The 14,722-nt window shown below is 41.9% G+C and overlaps 1 protein-coding gene across 1 annotated transcript in view; it reads right to left on the reverse strand.

The window, feature by feature from the left end:
* LOC142139596 (cell surface glycoprotein CD200 receptor 1-B-like) overlaps window positions 1-13,239 on the reverse strand; it is a 54,376-nt gene extending 41,137 nt beyond the window's left edge. Inside the window, exon 1 of the mRNA XM_075197333.1 lies at window positions 13,077-13,239. Within this exon, the coding sequence (XP_075053434.1) occupies window positions 13,077-13,128 (52 nt within the window). The 5' untranslated portion in view covers window positions 13,129-13,239. The remainder of the gene's footprint in view (window positions 1-13,076) is intronic.
* Window positions 13,240-14,722: the final 1,483 nt, after the last annotated feature.

Below are 14,722 nucleotides of genomic sequence, written 5' to 3' on the forward strand. Positions count from 1 at the left end.
AGGAGCATGAGGAGAAACCCTGAAGGTTCAACTGCACATGTGCAGGCTGTAAGGTCCAGCTAACACCTTCCCAGATTTTAAGTAAACTGCCATCCAAGTCTTGAGCTCTGATCCATGTAAAGAAAGTACTCTGGTAAGAAAACACAGGTATAAAGAAAAAAGTAACCTCCCTGAACCCAGTCAAATGGTGAAGATGAACCTTGATGTGATCCAAGAAGCTACCGGCCAAAGGACCCAAACTGTTATGCCGAATCCATTTAGCGCACTGATGGGACAAATTGCTAACCTGCTTAATAAAGTCGGCATGATAGGCAGGGAGTTGCAATGTGTCAAGAGTCAACATGCACAACACAAAGAAAAAAATGAGTGACACCCGGATAAACAGCAATGCTACGAAAATCAGCAGGAATGCCCCAGGGTTACTGGAAGACCAGTTTGATGGACAACTTTGACTGGATCACTATTAAATAACTTTTGGTAAAAAATTATTTAAAGCAAATAGCCCAGGGCACTTATTTATGTAATTGCACGTGTACTTATTTTTTGATATTGTGTATATTGTGACATAGGAATTCGTTATTTCTGAGACCAGGGGAAGAAATTCATCTCTTGTCTAACCTTGCTATTGGATATGCCTATTTCTGGTGTATATATCTGATACAATGAGCCTGTGTTTACCAAGCCTTTGGTGTATTGTGATTTGGGAACGTGGCTTGTTGTGGGTCCTTTTGTTGTTCTGTGGAAATGTGTATTTAGCGACTATTTGACTTGCTAGTGAGTCTCCTGCCTCTGAAATATGATCCAGGAAATCACAGCAAGATTTTTAAGAATTTCATAGCTAAGTATAAATATTAGTGGCTTTGTAATGCATGTAAATCCATATTTGTGTAAATAGAGTACATCCTGATTCTAAAAATAGACTTTTTCGGAACTGTATAAAAGATGAGCTGTGTGAGCATGTAATGTATCATTCTGATGTTCCATCTGACCTGACCATTGATACCTTAAATCAGTGGGACTGTCCTTGTCAGGACACTTGAGCAATAAACATCACTCTGCTTCAAAGACCTGCTTGACAACTTCTTCAATATTGCTGTAATCCTGTGACCTGCCGATTAGACCTTAAATCTAATCCGTTCTCCAGCTAATTTTGAGGTTTGGACGCAAGCTTTTCCAGTGCCACCACTCTGCCTGCTACCTGCAGCTCTGGTCAGTGTGATAGGCCAGGGAGGATCCATCCACAGCAACCCGGATCCATAGTAAGAGGTCCGGAGTTACCAGTCCAAGTGTACCAGCACAAGAGTACACTAGCAGTGACAGTTAACCAGAAGGAACGTAGTTCTGAGTGCCATAAAGGAGTTCAGTGGTGGCAGCATTATAAGCCCCTCCTACTGCAGCAAGAGGGCGCATTTGGTATAACGAAAGGGAACGGTGAAAAAGTAAGCCCAGACGGTTCCCAGCAACAATAGACAGGGTGGCATAGGCAGTCCATCCTGTCACAACAAATAAGACCCATTTGCCGACACTGCAATAGGAGAGGTCATGTACAATGAAACTGCAGATAAAACAAGCCCCAAGGCAGTGGACCGACCCTCGGGAAAAACCTCACCAGTAGGTCCGCCCCACAGGAAGTGGTGGCCTCGATACGTCGGCCACTGCTCCACCATCACTGTTCAAATTAATGGGATCAACATCCCTTCTCTGTTGGATACAGGCTGACAGGTCACTATAATCCAGTTGGAGAAATTCTAACAAAAGTTGAGGGCAGAAGAACTGACCCCACCACCTCCTGCCGGGCTGAACTTGTTGGCCAGCAACGGGTTTAGCATTCCCTGCCAGGGTTTTTGGGCAGCTGACATGAAGATAGGACTGCAAAAACAAGGGTGTATTATTACGAACTTCCTGGATGACAGTATATCTCCAGTGATAATCAGAATGAATGTTATGCAGAGCTGTCCAGAAGAGTTGGTCACTACTTTGAAGGCAGAATTACAGACCATTGCACTGCCCGACCAGTGTGCCCTCCAACAAGCAATTCAATTACTACAAGGGCATCAGAAGTTTGTAAAGGCAGATGGAGAAGTGGGAAAGGCCAGAATTGCTGACTAAAGGTCAGTGGTACTGAAGTCGAGTTCAGAAACTGTGATCTGGTGCAAGACCAGGATTGGGCTTAGTGGTCGGAACTGTGAGGCAATTGTTGAACACTTGCCATACTGAAGCGCTTGACATACTATGTATCTAATTGTTGAACACTGTGAAGCAGAGGGGTGAAGTGACGTCGCTATAGCCCACACCCTTGTGAATGTTGACAGTGGCAGATTGCCTGTAAGACTATTGAACCGCATTATCACCTTGTGCGGTTGTACAGAAACCATCCTGTGCCAAAGTTAATCAAAGTGACATTCTAGAATGTGGTTGGCGTGGAATCTACAATGACTCAACGGAGTCAAGTGGCCGGCACCCTTCCTGTGGAAGACCCTGTTCCCATGTGGTGGGAAGGAATTTAAATAGGGGGATAATAACACCTCAGGGAGGCAGAAATCAGGAATCTTGCAAATAATCAAGGAGCAGGAAGCGACCTTTAGCATCACCCTGCAGACTTTGGGAGAGTGGAAGGTGTATGACACTGGATACCTAAGGGATCATATTCTCCCATCAGAGAGAGACATCTGTATTTGGCTCCAACTATGTACCAACCGGTCAAGCAAAGGATCAATGAAAATAAGTTCACTGGAGTAATCAAGGCCAGTCACAGTCCTTGGGCTGCACCACTGATGATAGTGAGAAAGAGGGATGGTAGCCTACTTTCTGCGTAGGTTACCAGAAGTTGAATTAGATGACCAATAAAGACGCCTATCCTCTGCTGAGAATAGAAGAATCATTGACTGCATTGATGTACACAGCACACTTCTCCACACTGTATCTGACCAATGGATACTGGCAGATACCTCTGGCCCCTGAAGATTGGGAGATAAAAGCATTTACAACCTCTATGGGGCTCTTTGAATTCAAACGAATGTTGTTCGATTATGCAACACACCTGCTAAGTTCCATTGAGTCATGGAATCCTGCCTGGGTTACTTGAATTTTAAAATGGCGCTACTGTATCTGGATTATTATTATTATTATTATTATTATCATTTATTTATTAGGCGCCACAAGGTATCCGCAGCGCCGCACACAGTACTAACAGTAGACTATACAGGGTGAAACCATACAGAACAATGAACAAAAAGTACCAATACTTCAGAGCGGAGGAACAGGTATGGAGACAGGAGGGGAGGGGGCCCTGCTCATACGAGCTTACATCCTAAGAGAGGGTAAACAGACCAGGCACAAGAGGAGCCAGTTGAGGCAAGAGGAGAGAAGGGAGGACGAGCTAAAGGGAGGAGATGGGGGTTAAGTAGATGGTTGGTAGGCTTTGAAGAAGAGGTGAGTTTTGAGTGCACATTTGAAGGAGCACAGAGTAGGAGAGAGACGGATGGAACGAGGGAGGTCATTCCAGAGAAGGGGGCTGCACAGGAAAAGTCTTGGATTCTGGAGTGTGAAGAGGTGATAAGAGTGGAAGAGAGGCGGCGGTCATTGGCTGAGACCATGGAGCGGGCAGGAGTGTGAATGGAGAGGAGGTTAGAGATATAAGGGGCAGTAGAGTTGGAGAGAGCCTTGTGAGTGGTGGTTAGGAGTTTGAAAAGGATTCTGTAGGGGAAGGGGAGCCAGTGTAAGGCAAGGCAGAGAGGGGAGGCAGAGGAGGAGCGGCATGAGAGGAAGATGAGTCTTGCGGCCGCGTTGAGTATAGAGCGGAGGGGAGAGAGACGGGAGTGGGGGAGGCCAGGGAGGAGGAGGTTACAATAATCGAGCCGGGAGATGATGAGTGCATGGATGATAGTTTTGGCGGCATCCTGAGAGAGAAAAGGACGGATGCGGGCGATGTTGCGTAGTTGGAAGCGACAGGCTTGAGCAAGGGAATGAATGTGGGGGCAAAAGAGAGAGAGGAGTCGAGGGTGACACCCAGGCAGTGAAGTTGGGTGACAGAGGAGATGGTGGTGTTATTGACGACAATAGAGAGGTCATGGTGGGATGGGAGTCTGGGCGGAGGAAAGACAATGGGTTCAGTTTTAGAGATATTGGTTTTGAGAAAGCGCTCGGACATCCAGGAGGAGATGGCGGAGAGGCAGTCGAATACCCGAGCGAGGAGGGTGGAGGAAAGATCAGGAGAGGAGATATAGAGTTGAATGTTGTCAGCATGAAGGTGATACTGAAGACCGAAGGAGGAGATGAGAGCACCAAGGGAGGAAGTGTAGAGCAAAAAGAGTAGAGGGCCAAGAACAGAGCCTTGTGGGACTCCTACGGGGAGAGGGTAGGGGGAGGAGGAAGAACCAGACATGGATGCAGAGAAGGAGCGATTAGCGAGGTATGACATTATCATCTTTACTAGAACATATGAGAAACTTCTGAAGCACCTGGGTGAAGTCTTCAAGCAGCTTGCAAGATATGGCTTGAAGGTGAAACCATCCAAGTGCCACCTGTTGCAGCCGAAAGTTCAATACTCAGACCACATTGTCGGCTCAGAAGGAATGAAGCCAAACCCTGAGAAGATAAGGGCAGTGTGAGATTGGTCTGTTCCCAAAACTTTGAAAAATGTCCTAATCTTCCTCGAATTTATAGGATAGTATAAGAGGTTTTTTTTTGAGTGCACTGGACATCAGCAATGGGCATTTGACCAGCTGAAAGCTCTATTAATTGATTCCCTCTTGTTGGCTTCTCCTGTCTACAAAAAACGATTTCACATATATAAGGATGCCAGTACCAGAGAGATGGGTGCAGTCTTAGCGTAGGTTCAGGATGGGAGCGAAAAAATGGTCATTGCTTGTGCCAACCGGGGTCTGTGAAAGACTGAAAGGAATAATGAGAACAACATTGCTTTAAATTGGAATTCCTGACTACTTGGTAGCCATCCCATTCCTTGTTTTCACCGACAACAATCAGCTGGCACATCTGCAAACAGCCAGATTGGGCGCTCTTGAACAAAAAAGGTTGGCCTCTAGACATGCCAACTCCAGTACACCATTAGATACTGGTGTGGAAGACCCAATGGAAATGCAGATGCCTTGTCTCGACTGACCACTACCGAAGAGTAGGAAGAGGAGAGAAGCCACAGAAACCCCTGCTTTCTATTCAGTGTCTATTGGATAACAAGCCATCATGTTGGGAATCTTGTCTTCAGCAGAAGTGGAATTTAGTGGTTCAGAACAAAGTTCATCTGGGATTGACTGGGAACAGGTATAGTCTGAAAGTAGAAGTCAATACTAATCTCACATACCATGCTGATTGGAACCCAAAGACAGTAGGATGATCCACATTTGTTGAAGCTGCTGAGGGAGAGAGTGCGACTGAATGTCAATCAGACACTGATAGTTTAATGCAGTGTTGATCCTGGAACTCACTCCCACATCACTCAAACCATAAAAGCAAAACGGCATGCTGAAATTCTATTGAATGACCAATCAGGACACTTTGGAAGTCAAAAGACTGAGTCTAATCTGAGAAAACGATTCTACTGGACAGGGTTGTATGAAGATGTGGAAGAATGGTGCAGGAAATGTCCAACATGTGCTGTCCGGAGAAATGTACAGCCATAGAACCCCACTCCATCCCATTCAAAGTAATAACCCACTGGAAATTGTGGTCATGAATCATGTGAAGCTAGAGAACAGTAGAACAAGGTGCCAATACGCATTGACCATCATTGACCATTGCACCAAGTTTACAGTGGTAGCACCTGTGAAAAACCTGATAGCCAGAACCACAACCACTGTCTTCTGGGAAGAGTTTGTCAAACCCTATGGGTTCCCTGTGAGAATTCTCATAGATCAGGGCCCTTCATTTGATATGATATGTACGGTTGCAAGAAGATGAGGACAACAGCATATCATCCTCAATGTAATGGCCTTTGCGAGAAAATTAATTAAATCTTGAAATGCTGAGAGCCATTACTCTCTCACAGTGAATAAAGTGGCCCAGTCTACTGTCCGAACTGATATTCCTATACAATAATACTGTATATTGCTCTACAGGGTTGACACCCTACTATCTTCTGTTTGGAAGACAAGCCATATTGCCTGTAGACCTGTTGTTAGACCCACCTCAAGAATAAGTAGAGGATCCTTACACAGACTGGAAGGTGAAGCACCAATACATTATACATAAAGCGCAAGAGATTGTCCAGTAATGCATGGAAAGAGAATTATAATGTAAATGATAGGGCAACAGTTTTGGCTGTTTGTGATCGTGTGTGGATGAAAAATAACCATTGCAAATAGTAAACTTGATTGTTTATTTGAGCCAAATTTGCTGTATTCAAAATGACCTGCAAGCTGATGAAGTGTGCAAGTGACATAGAGAAATAACTTGTCACAAGAATTTTGTCAATATTGCATAAGAAATTTGATTCTATAGTGAAACTGCCTAAATTGGTTGCTGAGGAGAGAATTGCAAGTTGTTTAACTCTACAGTTGCAGGGAGAGATTGATTACTGATTTCATCTTGTACAAGTAAATAAGCTTCATGTATCCAGCTGAAACTTGGCTTTTACTTGTGGATTACAATTTACCCCTGTGGGTTCTGTCTATTGTAAAGTGACCCTAATCTACAGTCATTTCTGCTAAAGCATCAAACCTCAACAAGCTAGATTAATCCTTGTCGCATCTCTACTGATTTTGTTGGATAAGTGTTGTATAAATGCATTGAACAGATTTTCGTGATTGATTTGTGTAGATAATCTGTTGCAGCAATTAGTGTAATGATCTAATTAACTCGTTAGCAACTGGTTATCTCTCAAAAGTATTTATCCAGTTTAACTCATTTCACTGAAGCACAGTGAATGACAAAATGAGAGAATATTTTTTCATTGAGCTATGTGTTGTGGTGGTTTATGTTTGCATTATTATAGAAGCAAGATTTTGAAAATGTTATTTATTTTGTGACATGTTGAATAACGTTGCATATTGATGGTATCGTGCTATTACTTCCCTACACTACCGCTAACTATTTGCCGCTGTGGTAAACCCTTATGCCACAAGCAAAGAGAATAAACCCATGTGTTTATGCAGTCTTAGCAGTGTGCTCCTTGTTTAATTCCAAAACTACTTGGGGGACCTTTGTCTATCTACTGTACCATTGGGCCTGTAGAATCCTTCATTACACTACTTCTGGGGCGCCAACCATCTGCCCCGTTACACATGCCGATGGGTAGAACTGGTCTACCTACTACTGGCGCATCAATTGATGCAGCCTTGTAAGTACACCCTACATTCTGTGTCTATTACAGCATTGTTAGGGTCACGTGTAGTTATGTAAACCTAATGCTATTTCTAGAATTATTTCTAGAAGTACCTCAGTATATTATTGTTTGAAGGACACAGTTAAGAACTTAACAAGAAGCAAACAGTTAAACTTGGTGGACTTTCTAAACCAAATAACAATGCAACTTATATATAATTAATACTGTACGTCATGGAAACAATGTTGCTCACTGCCCTTTGAATTTTCACTATTATTCCACTTGAATAATAGAAAAAACTAAAAGTATTTATTGTTTCTTTTATATGGAAGAGGGACTGTTTTGTTCAGGAATCTTGTCCTATAAAAGTCTGCAAAACCCTAAACATATCTGCCGAGTTCTACTAAATACACAATATAAGAATGGTTTATATCCAAGAATGTTTTAATCAGCAGGTTTTCATATTTACTTAATGAATATTTTCATTTAATTTTTAAAGTGGAACACAGCAGATGTTTGTATTAATTCTAATGCAATTTTATTTGATTTTGTACGTTGCATTTATGTTTAATTATATTTTACATGATCAATAAAACTTTTGCATTTACTAATAACACTGTCAACACACTCTACTGTCATGTGTATAGGATACGTCATTACGTTATTATATTGTGTACAAATAGGGTAATGAGATTTTTACATTTACTACTAATTCTAACAAGCCACATATCAACATTATCTCTAAGCAATCTCTATGTTGTCTGTGCTTTCTTACGCTATTGTGGGGCGTATGTATAGACAGTTTTTAATCCTGATGTAAACCTAGCGATGTACAGCTGGACACATCTTGAGATGCATCTGAAAGAACAAATGCGCTTTTTCATGCATTCATCTTTCCCTGCATATGTTAAGGGCACACATGTGTCTAACTCTACATGAGTCTCGTACTTGTACGATTACAAATACAGATCCCCGTGTAAAATATATACATATTGGACAGCAGGGCTCCCCAAATCCTGAACCAGTTTCAGCACTAGACAGCCTAGGCAGATTTTTACTATAACAGGAGGACCATGAGTTTGGGGTACCACTGTTTTAGTGAAGCAATCAAATCACATGATTAGATTGCTAAAAAATAAAGTACTATAGCTATTTAATAATAATTTGTTTTGTTCTCAAAAACTAAAAGTTAAAGCTGATCCAGATTTATTTATCAGACATTCTAGTACTGTCTCAATCATTTCTCAATGTCACTTCCTCTTTCAGACTCTGTCAGTGACCTCATTAGCATGCAGTCTATTTCTTATTTTAACATCGCTAGATCCTGTTGTTGTATTGGAGCCAGGGCCGTCTTAACAACATTATGGGCCCCCGGGCAAAGTAGTGCACTGGGGCCCTATCTACACAACCACTCACCCACTGGTGTACAATTAGTATGTGTATGTTGTTTCCATTAAGGTTAAGATATGTATTCGCAACAGCAAGACTACATGTACAGATAACAGCTGATACTGAGGTGATTAGTTCAACTAAACGTTTTAATATAGAGGGTTTGAAGGTTCTGAATAAATCTCCAGGAATAATATGATGAAAAGTTTGCAAGCCTATGGGGCCCCCATGCTCGTGGGGACCCCGGGCAACTGCCCAGCGTGCCCATGCATTAAGACAGCCCTGATTGGAGCATAATATTTAGACTCCAGGGGGTAAATGTATCAAGCTGAGAGTTTTCCGGCAGGTTTGAAAGACCAATCAGATTCTAGCTATAGGCAACATCTCCACTTTTAAAACTGCTGGAAAACTCTCAGCTTGATATATTTACCCCCAGGAATTCATTAAAATATATAATGGTGTGTATATATATATATATATATATATATGTATTATAAGATATCTACACAAAAGCTATAGAGGGTCATTTAGAAAGGGCCCCTAATGTGCACAGCAAAACACCTTCATATTGCACCAGTGCACCGCTTGATTCTCAGAGCATTTCAATGTCTGCAGCTCATCTTGGCTTTCAGAATTGCTGCCGATGTGTGGTGTAGTGGAAACATTTCAAAGATTCATTGTGCTAGGACTGTCAATTTCACATTAAAGTCCGACCCAAGCCCTTTTTTTTTCCCTCTTTTTACCCCCCTGATTTAGGAGGTTGAATTTGATAGACTTGTGTCTTTCATCAACCATACTAACTATTTATTTATATTATACAGGGGAAAAGAGGCAACGTTATGGGAAAATACACTTTGTCGAGATTATGCTTCTTGTACACTATTGCTGCAAAATATTAATTTACCTAGATATGTTATTAGCTAGTTCTCTCAAATATAATGATATCTCACATCAAAAAAAACCTCTAAAGGAACGGCAACAACAGCTCTATTCTTAAAATGTATTTGTATGTTTTTATTTGCTTTTCTCATTCTTATTTTTAACTTTGGGAGATAATGGTTTGTTTGATAGGTCTCCCCTTTTGTCCGTTATACCCCTGAGGAATTAGCAAGATGAACCGCATAGGATGATCTCCCACACACGTTACTTTTATCCTGGTTGACTTGTATGGTGAGTAGTTTGGATTGTGCATTACAGGGTGATGAAGGTTTCCCGTTCCGGGTGAGATATTTGGTGCTCCAGGTAAGCTTATAATTTTCTACTATGATGAAAGAGTTTTTAATACTCTGTATTCACTTATACAAGAAGGTTACTGCCTATTTAAAACAATCTCCTTCCCTCTCTCCTGACAACCTGTCACCTATGATCAACTATATTATTTATCTCCAGTTTTTAGTCATGTATTTATTCATTAGCAGATATTTGTTTTACATTTTCATATGAAGAGTTTACTAAACAAAATTGAATTTTATGTAAAGGTCACCCAGAAGAGAGAGAAACCGTTTGTTCTGTATATTACACGCATCAGATCTGTCACAGTCACCTTCATCCTACAGATTATAAGAATTGTGCAGTTTCACACTAGAGAGGCAGTGGTTCTAAGGGCTTGTCATTAACACTTAATAGTAGTAATAACTTCTGACTTGTGCTTTCTCTTTCACTTATATAATTTTTCTTCTGTCATCAAGAAAGGCACTTATACAAGTGAACGCACAATTGCTTAAAGAAAATTAATTTAAAAATAGCCAATTTTGAGTGAATATTTTATTGTAAACCAAAAAATGTTTCAGAAACCTGAAGACCTGATCACAGCCAGTGTCGGACTGGGACATGAAGGGCCCACAGGGGGAATACAATGGTAGGGGCCCAACAGAGGGGGTGTGACCAGCCAGAGGAGAGGCGTAACCAAACCACTAGAGGGGGTGTGGTAAGCCCACAAAGGACAGCTAGCACCATAGTGTAGTATATAAACAATGCAGTGTGTACATAAAGAGTTCACAGACTTGACCTGCCCCTTACATTGGGCAGAACAGTCACCAAAAATTGGGATTGTCCCATTTGAATCAGAACATTTGACAGACTGTCCTGCTCTCTCCTACCTGTTCTTGTCACTTTCACCACTTGTGGCTGCTGGTTTCTTTAGTTGCGGCTTGTCTGGGTCCTGGAATGTTGGAAAAAAAAATGTTGAAAAAAAATAAATGGGTATATTTAGAAAATTTCAACCAGCCCCGGTGTTAAATCAATAGGACCCACGACTAATACTTAGGGCTTCTTCCAGCTCAACATTAAAGTAATAGTATTCCCATTTAATAAATAAACTTCCCTCCCTCCAAACAGTCACTGCAATAAATTAATAGCATTTACGTATAATAAATATACCTATTTCCAGCAACCGGCACTCCCATTATATAATGCATATTCACATTTAATAAATAGACCTCATGCTCCTCAAACTCAGCCCCACATTCAATTAATAGCCCCAAAACCACCTCACTATAAAATTAAATTGCCCCACCATCACCCCACAAACAAAATAGCACCCATTAGTTAGCCACTACCTATCACACACACACCACATTTCCACAAGCCCGCTGTGCCATCACACACACATTACTGTGCCCCTTCATTACCATGCTGTGCCTCCTTATGATCACACTGCGCCCTCCATACTGCTTTTCCTCCCCCCCACTCCTGGCCCCCCTTCATCACACTGTGCCATGCTGTTTTTGCCCCCCTTCACATTCTGCCATGCTGCCTTTGCTCCCCTTTCACACTGTGCCATGCTGCCTTTGTACCCTCTTCACACTCTGCCATGCTGCTTTTGCCCCCCTTCACACTCTGCCATGCTGCCTTTGCTCTCCCTTCACACTCTGCCATGCTGCCTTTGCACCCTCTTCACACTCTGCCATGCTGCTTTTGCCCCCCTTCACACTCTGCCATGCTGCCTTTGCTCTCCCTTCACACTCTGCCATGCTACTTTTGCTCCCCCTTCACACTCTGCCATTCTGCTTTTGCCCCCTTCACACTCACCTTTTCTATCGGCTTCTTTCTTCTCTTCTCTTTTCTACTCTTCTTGTCTTCTGTCTTCTTTCTTGCTTGCTCCTTTCTGCGATGCTCCTGACTGAATGTCGAGCGTGACATCATCACGTCATGCCCGACATTCAGTGCGAATGGTGCAGATAGGAGGGAGGAGGGTCGCTGGCGCCGCAATTACGTTTTTTTAAAGTACCTGCTCCTCCCACCAACAAAAAGGGAAGCCTTCAGGCGTCGGGGCCTACCGGGAGATACACCAGCTGCCCGGCGGGCCAGTCTGACAGCTGTTATGCTAAAGGGTTTTCCACTTTCATTGAGACAGTCAGTAAATCCCTTCCCAAAAATAGTACTAGAGTCCCTCTCCTGGGATTCTAAGCATCACTCTATGTAGCAAAGTGTAAGCACTCATAGGAGTGATTTGCTGATTGATCAGGGAGATTTGCTGATTGATCACCTTTAGATCCGCTAGAGTCTGTCTGTAGTAGTAGCAGCACTGGGAAAGATGTACTCAACTACATTACCCATTGCATAACAATAATAAATACATCCAATACAGTAGATTACAGACAATTATTAAAGTGTGTTATCCAGTGCCTTAGTGTATCCATCGCTGCAGCTTCAGATATTGCTATGGCTTATATAAGTGGAGACTACTATCTAATCATAAAGTTTACGCTGCACAGATTTATTGATTAGTACAGGAGTAGGTGGACACCTCTTGCTTTACTACAGAATTGTGTGGGAAACCATAATAACTTATTTTGTATAATTGTCTATGTGCGTGGCTCAGAGAAGCACACAGTATTGGCTGCTATAACGTTAAGCCCTTTGCCTTATTGACTTGTCCTTCTATAATCATATAAAATACTGTTGTTTTAACCTCTTTTTAGTATTAATGATTTTATTTCATATGACAAATATATTAGGCACATACAGAATTGGTGTTACTCATACTTTGATGCTTTTTATCTAGATAAAATAATGTCTACAAGAACGTTCAGTTGGTGGACCCTTTCAGGACCATTTGTGGGTCCTTGTGGTTGCCCATAAAGTCTGTTATGCCTTCAAATATCCAGACTCTCTACTCTACCACCTCATTTACCTGTCTTGTTCCATAAATCAATGTAATGTTTGTTTGCAAATCTGCAGCATTTTAAGTACAATATGGTCTCATGTAATAGGAATCTAATGTTAGCTAGCACAAAATAACTCTTTTTATCTTCCTATTTTTCATTTATTAACACAACTAGCAGCTGACAAACCCCTCCATTTCCCTTTTTGTTTTTATTTAACTATGCTCTTGGTGTATGTGAAGATCATTCCCCTCCCCCCAACCCCCAACTAAATCAATAAACAAAGCAAAAATATACATTACCTGCTGAGACTGTATTCCCGCAAATAAGCACTATTAGTAGTGACACAAACATGGTGATTGTACCAGCTGCATATCAGGAGTGTTATTTCCATGTAAAAATGTCTTTACAATGTTACTTTGAGCCAGAGCTGAGGACACTTCTTGCTTCAGTAGGGTTAGGTGTCTTCTGCTTTATAAGTTGCTATCTTTAACACAAGCTTCCTGTTACTTGTAGGTTACAGAATAAAGTATACCACACATTAACTGGCCAGCTGCTAAAAACATGGGTGGTACTTTAATTAGTGTATTCTATATCACAACCAAACAGTTCATTTAATGATTATATAATGGTCCTTCCAGTGCATTTTGCAAAGCACGTCGACTTTGCCGTTTTAGAAACAGGCCTACAAGAGCGTACAATCTAAAATGTGTCTGGATTTAACACGTCACATAAAAGTCCAACCTACTATCACTTTAGGGCAACTACCATTTTCCATTTTCCTCCAAAATAACTGCTTGGTTTAGCTTTGTTTATGTTTCAAGTTACTACTGATAAATCTTTAATTTATCATAATCATACCTTACCAGGCAGCACGGTGGCTAAGTGGTTAGCACTTCTACCTCACAGCGCTGGGGTCATGTGTTCAATTCCCAACCATAGAGTTTGTATGTTCTCCCCATGTTTGCGTGGGTTTCCTCTGGGTGCTCCACACTCCAAAAACATACTGGTAGGTTAATTGGCTGCAATCGAAATTGACCCTAGTCTCTCTCTCTGTCTGTCTGTTTGTATTTGTGTGTTAGGGAATTTAGACTGTAAGCTCCAATGGGACAGAGACTGATGTAAATGAGTTCTCTGTACAGCGCTGCGGAATCAGTGGCGCTATATTAATTGATGATGGTGATACCTTCTTCTGGATCAAGGCATTTAGGGGCTAATTTATCAAGCTGCGGGTTTGAAATAGTGGAGATGTTGCCTTTAGCAACCAATCAGATTCTAGCTGTCATTTTGTAGAATGTACTAAATAAATGATAATTAGAATCTGATTGGTTGCTATAGGCAACATCTCCACTATTTCAGAACCGCAGTTTAGCAAATATACCCCTAGGTATTCCTCTAGTGGGTACCTTGATACACACAGGCAAATGGAAATGAAGTAACCAAATGCAATTTATTACAGTAGTTTAAAGAGTTGCTTAGGATCACAGCAATTGTACAGCCAGATGAGTGTTCAGAAACACGGCAGCAGTGTCCTCAATAAACTTTCCATAGTTAGGTGAGGTCGGTAGCAGCCGCTGATGACAGCTTCTAACCCTTTTAAGAAAAAGTATGATTTGCAGGGAATAGTTCTGTGTCTCCTTGCATAGGGTACAAGCACACATGGCAACTATTCGTAGATACTAGCCCAGGCTGATGGTACCATAGCTCCTGCTCAGTTTAATACCCTGTTTACACTGCGTCAAAATCCCGGGTTATTGCCCGGACCGAGCCACGGCAACCCAGGTCAAGGCTGAGTGTGAGTGGGTCCCCTGCATCTACCCGGGTACAGTGACCTGGTAATTGAACCCAGGTCTTTTGAAGGGTTTTTCCTAGGTCCGACCCAGGTAGCCTCCAGTCTGAATGGTGAGTCCTGGGTTTTTCAACCCGAGTCTCATCGAAAAGCTATTGA

The sequence above is a fragment of the Mixophyes fleayi genome, chromosome 2 (assembly GCF_038048845.1).
Source record: "Mixophyes fleayi isolate aMixFle1 chromosome 2, aMixFle1.hap1, whole genome shotgun sequence".
Classification (NCBI taxonomy): Eukaryota; Metazoa; Chordata; class Amphibia; order Anura; family Limnodynastidae; genus Mixophyes; species Mixophyes fleayi.